General features: G+C 35.8%; 1 protein-coding gene across 7 annotated transcripts in view; it reads right to left on the bottom strand.

Annotated features, from left to right (window-relative positions):
- The window catches only part of SCMH1 (Scm polycomb group protein homolog 1), a 97,416-nt gene that overhangs the window by 47,264 nt on the left and 31,919 nt on the right, over positions 1-18,233 (bottom strand). For 4 of the 7 annotated variants that reach the window (XM_081143661.1, XM_081143664.1, XM_081143662.1 and 1 more), the window contains 2 exons: positions 13,864-13,934; positions 11,007-11,241 (listed from right to left, as the gene is read on the bottom strand). In XM_081143661.1, the coding sequence (XP_080999787.1) occupies positions 11,007-11,241; positions 13,864-13,934 (306 nt within the window). Of the gene's footprint in view, positions 1-1,897; positions 1,944-11,006; positions 11,242-13,863; positions 13,935-14,858; positions 15,000-18,233 lie in introns of those variants that run through there. The other 3 variants (XM_081143665.1, XM_081143663.1, XM_081143667.1) reach the window with 2 other exon arrangements.

The following is an 18,233-nucleotide window of genomic DNA, read 5'->3' on the forward strand; positions in this document are numbered from 1 at the left end:
ACAAAGAAAAAAATCTCCACTTATTTAAATGGGTGCCAGGAATTGATGAATGCTACAAAAACCATATGTGGCAGAGTTTATTAATGATCTGGCAGGTGAGGCTATTGAAACTCAAGGTTAACAGTCAAGATAAAGCAACTTATCAGTGTCACAGGACTAAACTAGTTAAGTGGCTGAGTGAATATTATAAAGCCAGATCTCTTTAATTCTAAGACTAGGCATCCTGCAAATGTTTTGTGTTTACCTTAAAAATACTGATATGCAACAAGTTATAAAAAGCTTCCAGATGCTCCCTAGATGGTGGGACTACTGAATAGGTGAGGGTCCAGCTGTTTAAATTTAACAGTGACTTAATGAAGCTCTGGACTTAAATGCAGATCAAAAGGTCCAGAAGCTAATCCTACTTCATGCCCTCTGGTGGCAGGTAACAGAACAGCACTCATACCAGGAACCACATGTTATGGGCCCTACTCCGCATCCCACCATTGTCCTGTATAATTATTCTAAGCTTCATGAAGCTATTAGACTCTATGGCTGTCAGGATGACTCCATGACACTCCCAACTCATTTCCTCCTCCCAGAGGGGCTTTACATACATGTACATATACAAATGCATGTACAGAAACATGTCACTCACTGTACAACCTCAGACAACTCATTTCCCTTTTCTTGCTTCTGTATTTGTCAGATGAGGATACTGAATTAAAGCACTGCTTCCAAACTGAGGTTTGGTGGCCTATCTCAATGTTACCCCAAGACTGAGAGAAACAAGAAGTGTAACTGGAAGAGAGATGTTGAATAAGCAGCCTTTCCTGAGGAAGAAGGCGTTGTACTTGGGCAGGACTGTTAGGATTCCTGTTAGTTCTCATGGGACTCTCACCACTTCTCTGCTATAATCCCATACAGAGACTCAAACACAGGCTAATTCAAGTTGACTTAATTGCGGGGGGGGGGGGTTGTGACTAATCTTGAGATAGGCACAGGTACAGATGGTTCTGGCACTGCCCAATCTCAGGGGCCTTGCTACAGAAAAAAGGGAGTTCAGTAAATATAGTAAAAATGAACTTTATAAAATAAGCATGTAAGCCACTATGGTTAAAGTCATTTCTAATTTTTTACCTCCCTCCCCCATTTCTATAAACAGAGTTGAAGTTTCTGTGATCAGAAAATGAGATATGCATCTTTTAAAATCCCCCTTTCTATTGACAGGCCCTAGAGGCTACTTAGCAAATGAGAAGGTTGATCAGTGACAGAAACATACAAAGGGTTCCTTTCAAGTCCATGTACCACACACACACCAGAGCACATGATCAAGTTTGCCGAGCAGGGAGTTTGTACTAGGACCCTGATATGCTTGGCTAGTGGTCTCGCCAGAGGCCAGCTTCTGCTCTAGATCAATGACTCTCAAACGTGGACACTGGAATCCCCTGGGGAGCATTAAAGAATACATCAGTCACCCCCTGACATTCTGATTTAACTGCTCCCAAGGTCTAGGCACTGAAAATTTTAAGAGTTCCCTAAATGATTCTAACTGGCAGCCAAATTTGAGAACTAGTGATCTAGACAGGCCTGTTTGGAAGAAACAATCAGTCTTGAGTAATAGAAGAGATCAGTAAACCAAGGGGTGAGGAAAAGGTTGGCAGCATTGAGATAACTTCACTGGTGAATCATTCTGCCTTTCCACCTTTTTTCCCTAGAGGAATCTGCAAGGGAGTGATGAATGTCCTGTATGAACAGAATACACACACATGCACACACACACACACCGCCACACACACACCATACTAGAGTTTAATGGAGAAGAATGGTCTTCTAGAGCAATGCTTCCCAAATATAGACCAATTGCATTAGAGTCTCGGGAGAGCCATTTACCATGCAGAATCCCAAGCCCCATTACCTAGAGATTCTGATTCAGCAACTCTGGGGAGAGGTCCAGAGGAGGCCTGGGGAACATGAACACACACACATATATATGTATAGTTACATACATAATTTATTTTGAAAATATTTAAACCTAGAGAAAAGTAGCAAAAACAGTATATGAACTATGTATCCTTCACCTAGATTAAATAACTAATAACATTTCACCACATTTTGTTTCCATATATCTATACACACTTCTTCCTCTGGACTATGTGAAAGTTAGACATCAAGACACTTCACCCCCAAATATGTCAGTACATTTGTCCTCAGAACAAGGACATTCTCCTTTAACACTGCAATATTACCATACCTAAGAATTTTAATTAAAAATATTCTCATTGTCCCCAAAATGTTCTTTATAGATGTTTAATTTTTAAAATACAGGATCCAATCAAGAATCACATATTGCATTTGGTTGTCAAGTTTCTTTAGACACCTTTAATCTACAATAGCCCTTCATTTTTCATGAAGAGTCTGGGCTAGCTATTTTACAGAATGTCCCACAATTTGGAATTTTTTGGATTGTTTCCTTATAATTACATTCATGCTAAACAGTTTTGAAATAAATACTATACAAGTGATGTTGAGTACTTCTCACTGCCTTACTTCAAAAGGCACATAGTGTCAACTTGTCAAATTACTGATAATACTAAATTTGATACTAAATTTGACTGACAGATTTCCTCATTGCAATTTCCCTTTGTAATTAATAGGCAATCAGTAGGACAAAACTTGAGACTATGTGAATTATCATGTTCTCCGATAAGCTTTTTTACCCTCTGATTTTGGCATTCATTGATTATCTTTCCTTGGATGAATTAAAATGGTAATTTTCTACCATGCTATCTATATTTATTAGCTGGCATTCTGTAAAGATGACATTTTCCTGCAACTCTTGATTTTTTTCTTTGTGTATCACTATGGACCAATGGATGCTATTACCATTGTCCTTTTATTTTTATTATTCTTTTTGATATTCATATTGTTTCAATTTTGGTTAGTAAGAATCCCTTCAAGTTAGCTCCTGTGTCCTTTTGATAGGTCCTCATCATTCTTTGAGACTTCTTTCCTTTCTCGCATAAGATATTCCAGAATTATCTTATATTTTCTCTTCTACTCAGCCTTGGAATCAGCCATTTCTCCAAAAAGCTTGACTCCTTTTAGTAGAGAATGGGACTTAGAAACCAAAATCAAGGTGTGCTCATAGCTTCTGAGGTGTCATTGCTTCTAGGCCTTTTCAATAAACAGAACTTGGGGAAAAATATACATATATGTATATATATTATATATATACACATATACACACATACACACACACGGGTGGGCAAAAGGAGGTTTACAGTTAGTTGTTTGTATCGAAAAAGACATGCAGGTTATGATTATTGTAATAACTTTATCAACTCAAAAGAATGTCACAATGGCACAGTAAACCTACTTTTGTCCACCTCTGTACATGAATGACTTGAATTGAAGGTATCTTAACTTTAAAATTAAGAATTCATACAGACAACTCCAATTCAAATTCTATACTGCAAGGCTCTTCATCTCCCATCTATATTTGTATCTTATTTATTCATTTGCCCTATCTTTGATACATACAAAGTAGTTTCAGTAGTTTATGGCAAAACCATTAACATTATTAAGAAAGCGTCAAAATTTCTTTGCAGTTCCACTTTTTTATAAAAAAAAAAAAAGCCCTCTTAAAAGTGTTCTGTGAAGGTTCTGTTTTTGGGATATTTGACTTAATTCTTTTTTCAATGTGGTTATGATATCCATTATATATACAGTTCAGTTTGTTTCTGTTTGTAATTGATTTTAGGATATGCTTTGTTCATCTTTTTGGCTTAATTTTATTAAATAAAACATTTATATTTCAAAAGTCAAAAGAATATAAAAGGGTATTCTCAGAGAAGTCTCACTCTCATTCCTGTAATTTCTACTGTATTGCCAGACACTCCCAATAGGTTGTGACTTTTCCATTATTTTCTGGTGTAACTTCCCAGTGTTGCTTCTTATAAAACTAAGTAAGTAAAAATATAATTTCCTGCGGGTTATATATGTGTATGTGTGTATACACATACATTTCTCCTCTTTCTCAAAAGCAAGTGGCATTAAGTATATTTATATAGTAGTGCAACCATCACCACCATCTCCAGTATTTTTTCATCTTCCCCAACTGAAACTCTGCATCTATTAAACAACTCCCCATTCCTCCCTTTCTTCCAGGCTCCTGGCAACCACCATGGTATTTTCTGTTTCTATGAATTTCTCTATATTAGATGCCTCATATAAGTGGAATTATATAGTATTTGTCCTTTGTGATTGGCTTGAAATAAGTGAAAGACTTCGCGTAATGTCTTCAAGGTTCATCCACACTGTAGTATGTGTCAGAGTTTCCTTCCTTTTAAAGGCTGAACGATATCCCAGTGTACGTACAGCCCATGTTTTGTTCACTCATTCTTCTGCTGAGGAACAGGTGGGTTTCTTTGACCTTTTGGTCATTGTCAATAATACTGCTAAACATGGGTATACAAATATCTGCCTGAGTCCCTGCTTTCATTCTTTTGCCTATATGCCCCAAAGTGGAATTTCTGGATCATATGGTAATTCTATTTTTAACTTTTTGAGGAAGCGATATATTGTTTTCCATAATGGCTGCACCATTTTACATTCCCATTAGCAATACACAAGAGTTCTAATTTCTTCAAATCCTCACCAACACTTATCTTCTATTTATTGGACATAATAGCCATCAATCCTAATGTGTGTGAAGTGTTTTTTTCATTGTGATTTTGATTTGCATTTCCCTAATGACTAGAGACGTTGAGCACCTTTTTTATAAATTTTATTTTTATTGAATTTATTGGGGTGAATTGGTTAATAAAATTATGTAGGTTTCAAGTGTAAAATTCTATAATACATCATCTGTAAACTATATTGTGTGTTTACCACCCAAAGTCAAGTCTCCTTCCATCACCATTTACCCCCTTTACCCTCTTCTACCTCCTCCACCCTCCTTTCCCTCTTGTAATCATCATATTGTTGTCTGTATCTATGAGGGTTTTTTCCCCCCTTAATCTCTTCACCTTTATCACCCAGTTTCCCAAATCCCTCACCCCTCTGATAGCTATCAGTCTGTTCTCTGTATCTATGAGTCTTCCTCTATTTTGTTTATTTTGTTCATTAGATTCCACATATAAGTGAAATCACATGGTATTTGTTTTTTCTGACTGGTTTATTTCGCTTAGCATGATACTCTCCAGGTCCATCCATGCTGCTGCAAAAGGTTAGATTTCCTTCTTTCTTACGGCTGAGTAATAGTCCATTGTGTAAATGTATCAGAGCCTTTTTATCTACTCATCTACTCATGAGCTCTTGGGCTGCTTCTAAATCTTGGTTATTGTAAAGAACACTGCAATGAACACAAGGGTGCATTTATTCTTTTGAATTATGTTTCAGGTTTCTTCGGATCTATTCCCAGAAGTAGAACCACTGGGTCATAGGCAGTTCCATTTTTAATTTTTTGAGGAACTTCCATACTGCTTTCCCCAGTGGCTGCACCAATCTGCATTCCCACCAACAGTGCAGAAGGATTCCCTTTTCTCCACATTCTCACCAACACTTGTTTGTGGATTTATTGATGGTAGCCATTCTGACAGGTGTGAGGTGATATCTTACTGTGGTTTTAATTTGCATTTGTCTGACGATTAGTGATGAGCATCTTTTCATATGCCTCTTGGCCATCTGTATGTCCTCTTTGGAGAATGGTCTATTCAGGTCCTTTGCCCATTTTTTAATTGGATTGTTTTTTGGTGTTGTGTAAATTCTTTATACATTTTGGATATTAACCTCTTATCAGATGTATATCTTCTTTAGAGAAATGTCTATTCAAATCCTTTGCCCATTTTAAAATCAGTATTTTTTTGTGTGCGTGTTGAAGGAGTTTTTAAGATATATATGTATTCTGGATATTAACTCCCTACAGATATGAAATTTGCAAATATTTTCTCCCATTGTGTGAGTTCCCTTTTCACTTTGTTGATGGTGCCCTTTGATGGACAAAAATTTTTAATTTTGATTCAGTCTAATTTAACTTTTTTGTTGCCTGTGCTTTTGCTGTCATATCCAAGAAATTATTGCCAAATCCAGCATCATGAAGCTTTTCCCCTTTGTTCTCTTCTAAGAGTTTTCTATCTTCTAAGAGTTTTCTAGTTTTAGCTCCTACATTTTGGCCTTTGATCCATCTTGAGTTAATTATTGTATATGGGTGTAGGGTAAAGGTCCAACCTCAACCCCTTTCTTTTGCATGGGGATATCCCGTTTTTCCAACACTATTTGTTGAATCAGATATGTGATTTAAAAAACAACAGCTTTATTGAGATATAACTCACATCCCATAAAATTTACCCTTTTAAGTATATGATTCAGTGATGTTTAGAGTTGTACAAAGATTATTCTAATTTTAGAATATTTTCATCACTCTTCCAAAATGAAACCCCATATCTATTAGCAGCCACTTCCATTTTTCCCTTCTAATTTACTACTAATTTACATTATGCCTTTATGAATTTGCCTATTTTCTTCCATTGTGTGGGTTGACTTTTTACTTTCCTGATAGTGTCCTTAAAACCACAAAAGCTTTTAATTTTGAAAAGGTCTAATCTATCTAGTTTTTCTTCTGTTTGTGTTTTTGGTGCCATATTTAAGAAACTATCGCCTAATCCAAGACTTACTCTTATGTTTTCTTCTAAGAGTTTTATAGTTTTAACTCTTAAATTTAGGTTTATCTGATTGGGCACCCTGGAATGAGTATTCAATTGAGATTATTTTGTCTTTCTTCCATTTTTTTCCCCTAAGCTTGGAAAATTCTATTTTCACATCTTCCATGTGACATCCGTTGTGCATTTCTAGTTTGACTTAAAATTTATGATTCAGGGTATTTTTTCATATCTGTCAATACTTGTTTAATTCAACTTGAGTTGTTGCACAGTAGTTTCCCTCTGGTTAGTCACTAACTTTGGCAGTAGGATTTTCTGCCAAAATACCCTCATCTTCTGTTTTGTCTTTTTTTGGTTGTTTGTTTTTTGTCATATAGAAACTTTTTACAGATGTTGACTGCTGTTTACTAATCATTTGAAACATCTAATATTTTCTTGGACCAGCAAAAACAGGAAGTTCTATTTTGGCGGGGATCTTGAGCCATGAGTATTTCTGTTGGCATAGTGAAATGTAGTTTCTTTAGTAGATGAGCCTGTTTGGGATGGGATGGGAAGATTGGTATATTGTTTGATTTTATGATTCTTTTTTGTTCCTGTATAAACTACTGCTCCCTGCTTCTTTCTTTACCTTCAGGATTATTGTGTCTTTTCCCTCCAAAGGTAGTTATCTTCTCAAGGCTCCTATCTTTAGTTCCTTACACTTTCAATTCACTCTCTTCCTTCTGATTTGCTAGTAACCAATCCTCTAATCCAAATAGGTCTTAGCTCTATTTAACCACCATTGCCCTCTCCTTTTTTAATGCTCTTCCCAACTACATAAAACTCTTCATTTTGGTATGAATCTGTTACTGGAGGTAATGGTTTCAGATCTTTTTATCTGAGTATGAAGACTGACGTGTAATTGAAATTTGTGATATTCTTGACTCCTATTATGTTTACACATGAGTTACGGGTGGTCTGATTTACTCTTCCTTTTGATATGTACATTTCTGGAAAGATTTTGATTTGGGTGGTCATCATTATCCCTGGGACCTTACATTTTTAATAGCCTCTCAAGATACTTCTAAACAGTGAGAGTAGGTTGAGAATAATTCAGTACCATGCAGCTATAAAAGGGACTGAAGAATATCTCCAGACTGCTAAGAAGTCATTTTAAGACATATCATTAAATGATATGCAAATTGTAAATAACTCAAACATTGTTTAGGTCTCATAATGAAAGAAGCAAGGTTGAGAAAAGCATGTATAGTATGTTTTTATATAAGAAGGTGGAGGTTACATATCTATATATGTACATACTCATAGATACACGGATATATTTGTTTATATTTTTAAAAATGGAGTAGCCCAGCCAACGTGGCTCAATGGTTGAGCATTGACCTATGTTCCAGGAGATCAAGGTTCAATTCTTGGTGAGGGCACATGCCCGGGTTGCAGGCTTGATCCTCAGTGGGGGGTATGCAGGAAGCAGCAGATTAGTGACTCTTTCATGACTGATGTTTCTATCTCTCTCTCTCCCTCTCCCTTCCTCTGAAATCAATAAAGATATTTTTAAAAATGGAGTATAAACTATAAAAGTAAAATAAAGAGGTTACCTATGGCAGAGGAAAGGAATAGGATGATGGGGATTTCTCTGAATATACTTTAATAGATTTGACATTAAGCAAAATTTTTAAAAAGCAATCTTTAAAAACTAAAAATTAAACAAGTGAATCTAAGTTGGTGGCATGGCTACCCAGAGAGAAACTAATGCAAATGATCTTATAACATTATCAGACTTCCCCTGAGGATAAGAAAAAAATTGCAAATAACTCAAACATTGTTTAGGTCTCATAATGGTGACAGTGTTGGTATTGTTATCCTGGGACTGTTGTATGTGTAGCGTAGGATAAAACAAATGAGTTACTTTTAGTGACATGGAAAACTAGAGTTTTGTGGTGGTACAAACGCAATAAAGATTTAAGAGACTGAAGATGAAGTCAGTAAAAACACCACTGTCCTGAGTTTTAGTAGAAAGTATCAATATAAACTAAAGATTTTTTAATATTAATAAAAAAGGATGCTCCTACCTCTCTATACCAAAAATACCTAGAAAGAATGACCAACTCAGTAGCATTGAGTACTCTAATGCTCAGATTATGGTCTCAAAATACCACCTCCCACTAAAAGGAGCCTAGTCACTAAAAGAAATAGCTGATTCCTTATTTAGGCCAAGAAATGTACAAGATGAGCAAGGAACATTTTGAAATTCCAAAAATCCAAGAGAGCTATCAAATAATAAAGAGTCAGGAGACAACTTGATGAGGCTCCTATGAGGCCAAAGATGGGCCAATTCGAGAATCAATAAAAATAATTAGTGCAACGAAGTGAAACATATCAAATATATGAATCCTTGAGTTTGTGATACTAAACAGCAACAACAAAACCCTCCTTAAATATTTTTTGGAGAATGTTAGTAAAGCAATTCATTATTTTGAAAATTGGTAAATAAAGAAAAGGATCAAGCATTTAAACCACCTTTCTTAAATGAATTATGCCTAACGATAACCAAACAGATGATGAAAGTTTATTTTAATAGGTGCATTTCACTTCATTTACATGGGTGGAATGATAGGATTAAAATTCGTCATTTTGCAAGCATAATAAATGGGTGAATTTAACCAGAGGTCAGCAAACTGTAGCCAGCAGGCTGGCCACACCACTCATTTTGTAAATGAAGTGTTACTGGAACACAGCCTTGCCAGTTTGTTTATGTATTGTCTATGGCTGCTTTGGCATTACAAGACAAAGTTGAATAGCTGCAATAGAGAATCTAAGGCCCGTAAGCCTGTAATATTTACTACCTGACCCATTAAGAAAATCTGGGAAGTCCTGACCTAGACCACAAGCAGTAATGACTGCTACATTATAAAAATGAGAGAGACAATCAGACCATATATGCTTCCTAATAGAAGTACACACCATCATCTAAGAAATATACTTAGGAAAAAACTGAACCTGAACATGATCAAGCCTCTAGATCTAGCTACCAATACCTAGGAAAGAGGACAGAGAAACAGGTTAAATGATACTATAGAGATACAATCAGCAAAATCCAATTATGGAAAATTTTGAAGACAAATAACTTAGATTTTTCAACAAATAAATTGCCAGAAAAACATTGAGAGGAGAACCCAAAGATTAAAAGAGGCTTAAGGGACATATCAATCAACTGCAATATGTGGATCTTATTTGAATCCTGATTCAAGAAACTGTAATATGTGTGTGTGTGCGCGCACGCGAGAGAGAGAGAGAAAAAAGAGAGAGAGAGGGAGAATTTAAACACTGAGTAAAAATTTGTTGATATTAAAAATTATCATTAGTTTATTTACATGTGATGTTTTTACAATTGTGTTTAAAATTATTGTCTATGAGAGATACATATTAAATATTTAATAACAAAATGATAGTATGGGCAGTTGGGCAGAAGAAGGTAGGGAGTGTGTAAAGATACAGATAAAACAAGACTGACTGTTGACAATTATCTAGGATAAAAGACACACGGACATTCACAATGCTATTCTTTCTACGTTTGTATACATTTGAAATTTTACATTACAAATGATTTTTTAATAGGGGAAAATGCTAAATAACCACCTGGGAAATGCTTTCAAACAATACATGTTCTCTAATGCTCTATTAATCTAGCACAACCTCCTGATGGGAACACAGCCCTTATATAACCCAGAGCCCATCTCTGTTCTCCACTGAGATTCACTGCAATAATGATTCACAGTAACTGAAGAGATGGGCTAAATCTCTCAGGTATATTAAGGCAAAAGGAAAAAGGGGTGTGTGTGAATCTGATCTTGAGGAGAAAAATCTAGTGAGGTTATCAGTTTAAGTAAAATAATGCATTTTATTGAATAATTAATTAAATGTGAGAAAATTCCTAGGACCAAGTGAGAATTTAAGGGAAAGGAGGTAAGGGGCCCTTATAATAGCCATCCTTTCTACTGGGAGATTTTTTCCTCACCTCTTGTTATTATTGTAGGATTTGTTAAAAGCTTTATGGTTTTTTGAGGCAGATTAAATGGCAAGACCTCCTTCCATTCTGTCTATCAAGGTAAATGGGAACTAACAAAGAAGGATGAAAGGTGTGGCTTTTTGTTAGAAAAAAGAGAATTTGAGAGACTCTTGAATGTTGTAAGTTAATGTAGAGAGGGAAATGTCTAGATTTTACAGCTCATTTTATTTTAGGTAGGCCTTTTCTTTTGGACCATATGAAAAAGAAGAGATAGGCAGGGAACCCTAGGCTTTCCCATAATGGGATGTACAGTTTTGGGAAGAAAATTGGTTAAGGAGGGCTTTGGTCTAGTTACTCACCCAGAGGGGGCTGCAGCATACCCCCATTCTTCTCACAGTTCCCAATAGGCTGGATTTCAGCTGAGTCAACCAGCCGCCAGAAGTCATTCTTGTTGTCGCTGCCATCAAGGCGAAGGCGGAGGCGAGCACCTGTTAGTCCAACTACTGTAGCAATACAGGTGGATGTGGTATTCCTGGGGTCCTGTGCTTCCAATTTCATGCTGATCTTGAACTCGTTGCTTGGAGGTGTGTAGGACTGAGGAGAACAAGCCATGGGGATTAGGCAGACTAAGGTAAATAGCATTTTCAGTAAGGATGTTAAGAGTGGGACCTGAAAATTTATGCTTTGGACTCAAAGTAGTTATAGCTGGGCCAGGGACAAACCACTGTGAATTATTCCCTAAAACTTAGAAAGAGTTACATGCAAAAGAAACACTGGAAGGTAAGAAGAAGGGGAAAAATTACTTTCAACTGAAGCATCAAATATTGACTTACACCAGTAAGAAAAGGACAAGAGTGCTTCAAATGGTCCTTACTTAAATACTTTCTCATCCTATCTTCTCCAACTCCTTAATCCTCTAAGTATTCATAATGTTTTCTTTTTAGAAATCATCCTATTTGGCTACTATATCCTAAGGGTCTCTTCATTAGCATTTCGGCATATTGCTTTATAAATCCAGCACACAGACTAACTATTGGGGGTCAATTTTTTTCTTATTTTGACATTAACTTATAAATCAATTCATATCTTTAAAAACAATTTTAAGTTATAATTGATATACAATATACACTTTGGTAAATCTTGACATATGGACACATCCATGACGCCATATACATTATATACACCCTTGAAACCATCATCACAATCAATATGATAAATATGGATGGACATGTTCTCTCATGTCTCTTTATAATCCCTCTGTGTAACTGCTCCCAGGGAAACACTGATCTACTTTCTATCACTGTAGATTGGGTTGCATTTTCTAGTCTTAAATGGAATCATAGAGAATATACTCTTTTTTTGTTTTTTAGTCTAGCTTCTTTCATTCAGCAGAACTATTCTGATATTCACCCATATTGTTAAATGTGTCACTAATTCATTTTATTTTTTAATGACTTTTTTTAGAGCAGCTTTAGGTTCACAACAAAATTGAGAGGAAGATACAGAGATTTACCATATACACTCTGCCCCCACATATGAATAGTCTCTCCCATTACCAGCATCCCCCACTGCAGTGGTGCATTTGTTACAATTGATGAACCTCCATTGATACATGACAATCTCTCAAAGCCCAGTTTATATTAGGGTTGTCCCTTGGTGTTGTACACTGGGTTTGGACAAAGATATAATGACATATATCTATCATTATAGTATCATACAAAATAGTTTCACTGATCTAAACATCCTCCCTGATCTGCCTATTCATCCCTCCCTCACTCAACCACTGGCAACTACTGATCTTTTTACTGTCTTCATAATTCTCCCTTTTCTAGAATGTCACATAGTTGAAATCATACAGTATGTAGCCCTTTCAGATAGATTTTTCTCCTGTAATATGCATTTAAGTTTCCTCTATGTCTTTTCATGACTTGATAGCTAATTTCCTTTTAGGGCTGAATAATACTCATTTGTCTGGCTATTCCACAGTTTATTTATTCATTCATCTACTGAAGGGCATCTTGGTCGCTTCCCAGTTTTGGCAAATATGAATAAAGTTGCAATAAACATCCATGTGCAGGTTTTTGTGTGGTCAAAAGTTTTCAGTTCCTTTGGGTAAACACAAAGGAATGTGATTGCTGTATCATATAAGAGTATATTTAGTTTTGTAAGAAATCACAAATGTCTTACAAAATTACTGTACCCTTTTGCATTTCCACAGCAATGAGTGAGAATTACTGTTGCTCCAGAGCCTTGGAAGCATTTGGTGGTTCAGTGTTCTGGATTTTGACCATTCTAATAGGTGTGTAGGGGTATTTAATTTGCATTTAGAAAATTTTCATTTTCTTTTAATCATCTGCATATCTTTTTTTGGTGAGGTGTTTAAGATCTTTGGCTCATTTTTAAATTAAGTTGTTGGTTTTCTTACTGTTGAGTTTTTAAGTGTTCTTTGTATATTTTATATAACAGTCCTTCAGCAGATGTGTCTTTTGCACATATTTTCTCCCAGTCTGTGGCTTTTCTTCTCATTCTCTTGACAGAGTCTTTCACAGAGTAGAAGCATTTAATTTTAATGAAGTCCAGCTTATCAATTATTTCTTTCATGGCTCATGTCTTTGGTGTTATATCTAAAAAGTCATCACTATACCCAAGGTCATCTTGTTTTTCTCTTATGTTATTTTCTAGGAGTTTTACAGTTTTACATTTAGGTCTGTGGCCTATTTTGAATTAATCTTTGTGAAGGGAGTAAGGTCCATATCTAGATTCTTTTTTTGCTCGTGGCTGTCTGGTTGTTTCAGTACCATTTGTTAAAAAGACTATCTTTGCTCTACTATATTGCCTTTGTTCCTTTGTCAAAGATCAGTTGACAATATTTATGTGGAACTAAGTTGGGGCTCTCTATTCTGTTCCACTGATCTATTTGTCGATTCTCTCACCAATACCACACTGTCTTGATTACGGCAGTTACACAGTAAGTCTTGAATCTGGGTAGTATCAGTCTTCAAACTTTGTTCTTCTTCAACATGTTGTGTTGGCTATTCTGGATCTTTTGCCACTTCATACAAACTTTAGAATCAGTTTGTCAATATCCACAAAAGAACTTGCTGGGATTATTACGCTTGCATTAATCAAAATGGCTCCCATCTCATGTTTTGCTTGTCTAAGGACCAGCAAAAGTCTACTTGCCTCCCACCTACTAAGGATGTTGAGAATCATTACCTGCTTGAAGCAATGGACAGGCGCTGGGACTGAACATGTTTCTTTTAGGTATTTGTCCCAGGTAAAATGACCTGTAAAGGAAATAGAAATCTCTATCACAGTCAACTTCCTAAAAAAATGCTTTCAGGATGTAATCTACACAAAACATTAGCCTATTTTCAGACTGGTTTGGAGCATAAGAAAACTTACTTTTCCATGTTTGAGCTCAAATAAATATTAGGGTGAGGTATCTAGGGGACCTGAGTGGATCCTTTTAGATCAATGTTTTAAAATCATGTCTAAAGATGGCCTGAAGTGTTTTTCATGTTAGTTACTACAGTGATCCAAAATGCCAGAGCAAGATATACCAGTGTCTTAAATAAATGCCTAGGAAGCTCATGGAAAACAGAACAGAACAGGTAGAAAATGGATGAGGAGATTCCTTCTGAACAACCTGACTCCTGGAGAGGTACCTTATTGCCATCAGGTGATAGTATTTAACACCCAATATGGTTGGATCCCATCTCAGGGCAAATAAAATAAAATAAAAATAAAATAAATAAAGTAATCTGGAAACTTGAGAGGATGTAAGGACAGGAAAAGCCATAATGAATGAGATTATAGTTGAATCCTCAGTCTAAAAATTGGGTTTCTCTCACCCACCCCTACCCCACTCCCACCCCTGCCAATGTTGCATTGCTCTGAGGTGCAAAAGGACCAAGATCTGGTAATTTAGAGAAAAGTATGTCCTGGGTAGCATTTCTGATGATAGTAACTAAGAAAAAGTTGGGGGGAGGGGCCCACAGAATTGTCTAGGCTGTTGAAGTGGCCTTAGAGCCTCTCAAAGTTTAAAGAACACTGAATTAGGGAAACAATCTTTAAAGTGGCACTATCCTGGGGTTGGGGAAAACATTTGAAGGGACAGGCTGTTGAATACTTATCTTATTGAATCACAAAAGATTACCAAGTTCTTTATTAAAGGTTAAACCAGTTACCAATCTCCCCCTAATACCCACCTAGAGGAGACCCCATGATGGAGCAGGGAAGGTCCCAGAGACTCTCACAAGCTAAAACACTGTAGCAAACCAGCATTTCTTGAAGTTTCCTCTGCAGTGGAGCAGCACAAGGCCCCTTTGGGCCATGCAAAAAGCACTAGATGCTGGGAATAAAAATGAGTCACTGAATGATGAAATCTAAATTACTTCAAAGATGATGCTAAGACTATATACTCTATTGAGTCCCTTTCCCACCATCATTAACCAAGCCAAATAGATTTGGCCAGAAATCATAGTCAGTTCTAAGCCATTTCATGAACTGGCCAATGATTAATCATCACGAAGAGATGGTTAGTCCGAAGGGTAAATGAGATGGATATTTCCTGGAGTTAAGATTTAAAGAGATCAGAATTTAATAGAGTTTGCTCTTAGCTGAGATGGCCCTAACACAAGGACTGAATACATTTCATCACTATTTGCTGTTAGAAAAAGGAAATGTTACACATTATCCCTTCTTATAAAGAAGGGATTAAGTAAAATAATAAGTCTTAGACAGCCTGTAACTACTGAACACTTACAATGTGCCTAGTGTGAATGAGGAATTAAATTTTAAATTTTATTAAATTTTAATTAATTTAAATTAAAATACCTACATGTGCTAACAGCTACTATACTAGGCAATACAGGTCTAGAGGTTTGGTCAGTCCTGGGTAACTACTTGTATTAGCTTGAGTTCTGACCAAAAGCACCCAAGAGACTTTGGTTTTAAGAATTATGACAGCATCAGGGATACCAAAATAATTAAGGTATTAATTACAGTTCTCTATTACACATATAAATTATGGTAATCAATACCTGTTATACAGGCAAGAAACCTTACATATGCCCCCATTTAGGGAACACCCTATTACCAAGAGAATGAAAAAAAAAATCTCTTTGTTAAAAGCAGTTCACCCACTGTGAGGGCTGACTGGCTTGAACCATACCTAGATTAGTATTTTTCTTATATTTGACTGCTTAGGCTATCTAAGGCTTAGTCCACTATTATCAAGTAAATTGAAAAATAAGTTAATTGGTAAGACTATTTGAGCATGTACTGTAATGACCATAATGGAGACAAACATCATGTCTACCACAACTCCAAGCACTAAAATAACCACAGAAGAAATAGGACAGTCAGCAAAGTATATATCAGGGATTGGCAAACTCTGTAAAGGACCAGATAGTAAAAATTTTATGCTTTGTGGGTTATACAGTCTCTGTAACAAATACTCAACTCTGCAATGTAGAGTGAAAACAGCAATAGACAGTATGTAAATGAATAAGCATGACTATGTTCCACTAAAATTTTACAGAAACAGGCAGTGGGCTAGATTTGACCTGCTTGCCAACCCCTAGATACATCATTGATTCCTAAATGTTGCTTATCATCAGAATCTCCCAAATAGTTTTTCTCATTTCTTTAAACAGAGTTCTGGGCCCCATCTTCAGAGGATCCCCATCTTCAGTAGGCTGAGTGTGCTGTAACAATCTGTATTTTCAAAGGCTCATTATGTAATTATGATTAATATCTGTGTCTATAAATTACTAGTATAGTTGAAAGAATGTGATATTGAGAGTCAGAAGATGCCAAAGTCCAGTTTCTACAAATAATTATCTTGGATAAATTACTTAAGCCTTCCAAGCATCAGTATACTCATCTAAAGATGGAGATAATATCTATCTCACAAGATTGTACATATACTCATTCATTCCAAAAATATTTATTAAACTCCCAAGTGCAAAATCAATGTATTAATTGTTAAGGAACAAGACAGACATAGTTCCTATGTTCATGGAGCTTGCAGTCTAGAGATAAGCAGAGATATTAAACAAATAATAACACAAATAACCTGGTATAATTACAATAAATTTAAGTTAATGAGGTAGTACAGGTTGCCTTGTGAATGCAAAACAGAAATCTAATCCATACTTGGAGTCAAGAATTATTGTGAAGATTAGCATTATTAACTAATATAAGTATAATGCTTTAAAAATTACAGAGTGGTTTCAATTATTCATTCAACTGATATGTGAGTATCCTCTATGTGCCAAATTCTAAGTGCTGGAATAAGACAGGAGGTACCTGTCCTCATGGAATTTACATTTTGGTGCATGATGAGACACAATTAACACATAAAGAGATATATAAGGTAATAAGTGATAAGAACTGAAAGGAAATAAAATAATGTGACAGAGACTGGGAACTATCTTAGATGGTGAAATTATGTACAGATGCTCTACAGAGGAAACATTTGAACTGAGACCTTACAAATGGGGAAAAGTCAGCCATCTAATTTATATTACTGATAATACTAATGAAAACATTTTATAAACTGTAATGCACATGACATGATAGTTACATTTATTTATTTTTATTTTTTTAAATATATCTTTATTGATTTCAGAGAAAGGAAAGGAGAAGGAGAGAGATAGAAATATCAATGATGAGAGAGCGTCATTGATCAAGCCCGCAACCAGGCATGTGTCCTGACCAGGAATCAAACCCTGATCGCCTGGATCCTAGGTCGACGCTCAACTGCTGAGCCATGCCCGGCCGGGCGATAGTTACATTTATTATTAGGAGATAAGATCCCCACAAATGTAAAGCACAAGAGATCCACCTAATTGAATGTGTGAATCCCTTTCTCCAACAGTTAGTCATTCAACAAATATTTATTGAACACCTACTATATGCCAAGCCCGGTTCTAGGCACTGGTGATAGATACATAGCAAAGAACAAAACAGCCAAAGTCTCTGCCCACATAGAGCTTACATTCTAAGGGGGAAGAGAGGCAATAAATAAACAAATAAATATATTTCAGCTGGTACAGACACCAGGCACCAGATAATAATTATATAATTCCTGGCCCTTTTCAAATAAAGAAATAAAGCAAAGTAAGAAGAAAAGAGAGTGCCAAGAATGTGTGTGGTAATTTAGGCAGGATGGTTAAGAAAGGAATCTTGAAGTGATAAAAAGGTTCCTCTAACCTCTGCTTTATTTCCAATGATGAGAAACTCATTATTTGCTATTGTTTAATGGTACAAATGAATACACTTTAAGTTTCATAGTTAGCCAAAGTCTGCCTGCTTCTAACTCATAGTCTTTAGACCAGAAGTTCTACTCCAAGATTATTGTCTGAAAAGTGTTCCATTGTTTATATGTACCATAATTTACATAACTTAACAGAGTATTTGTTAAATACTATTGATGGACATTTAAGTGTTTTCTAATTTTGATGAGTATTTTTTTCTAATTTTGATGAGTATTTATCTTTGTGCACACATCTTTTATCACTTTTAAGGTTAAATCCTCAGGGTAAATTCCTAGGAGTGATATTAATGGACAAAGATAT

Source organism: Miniopterus schreibersii, assembly GCF_964146895.1.
Source record: "Miniopterus schreibersii genome assembly, chromosome: 8".
Classification (NCBI taxonomy): domain Eukaryota; kingdom Metazoa; phylum Chordata; class Mammalia; order Chiroptera; family Miniopteridae; genus Miniopterus; species Miniopterus schreibersii.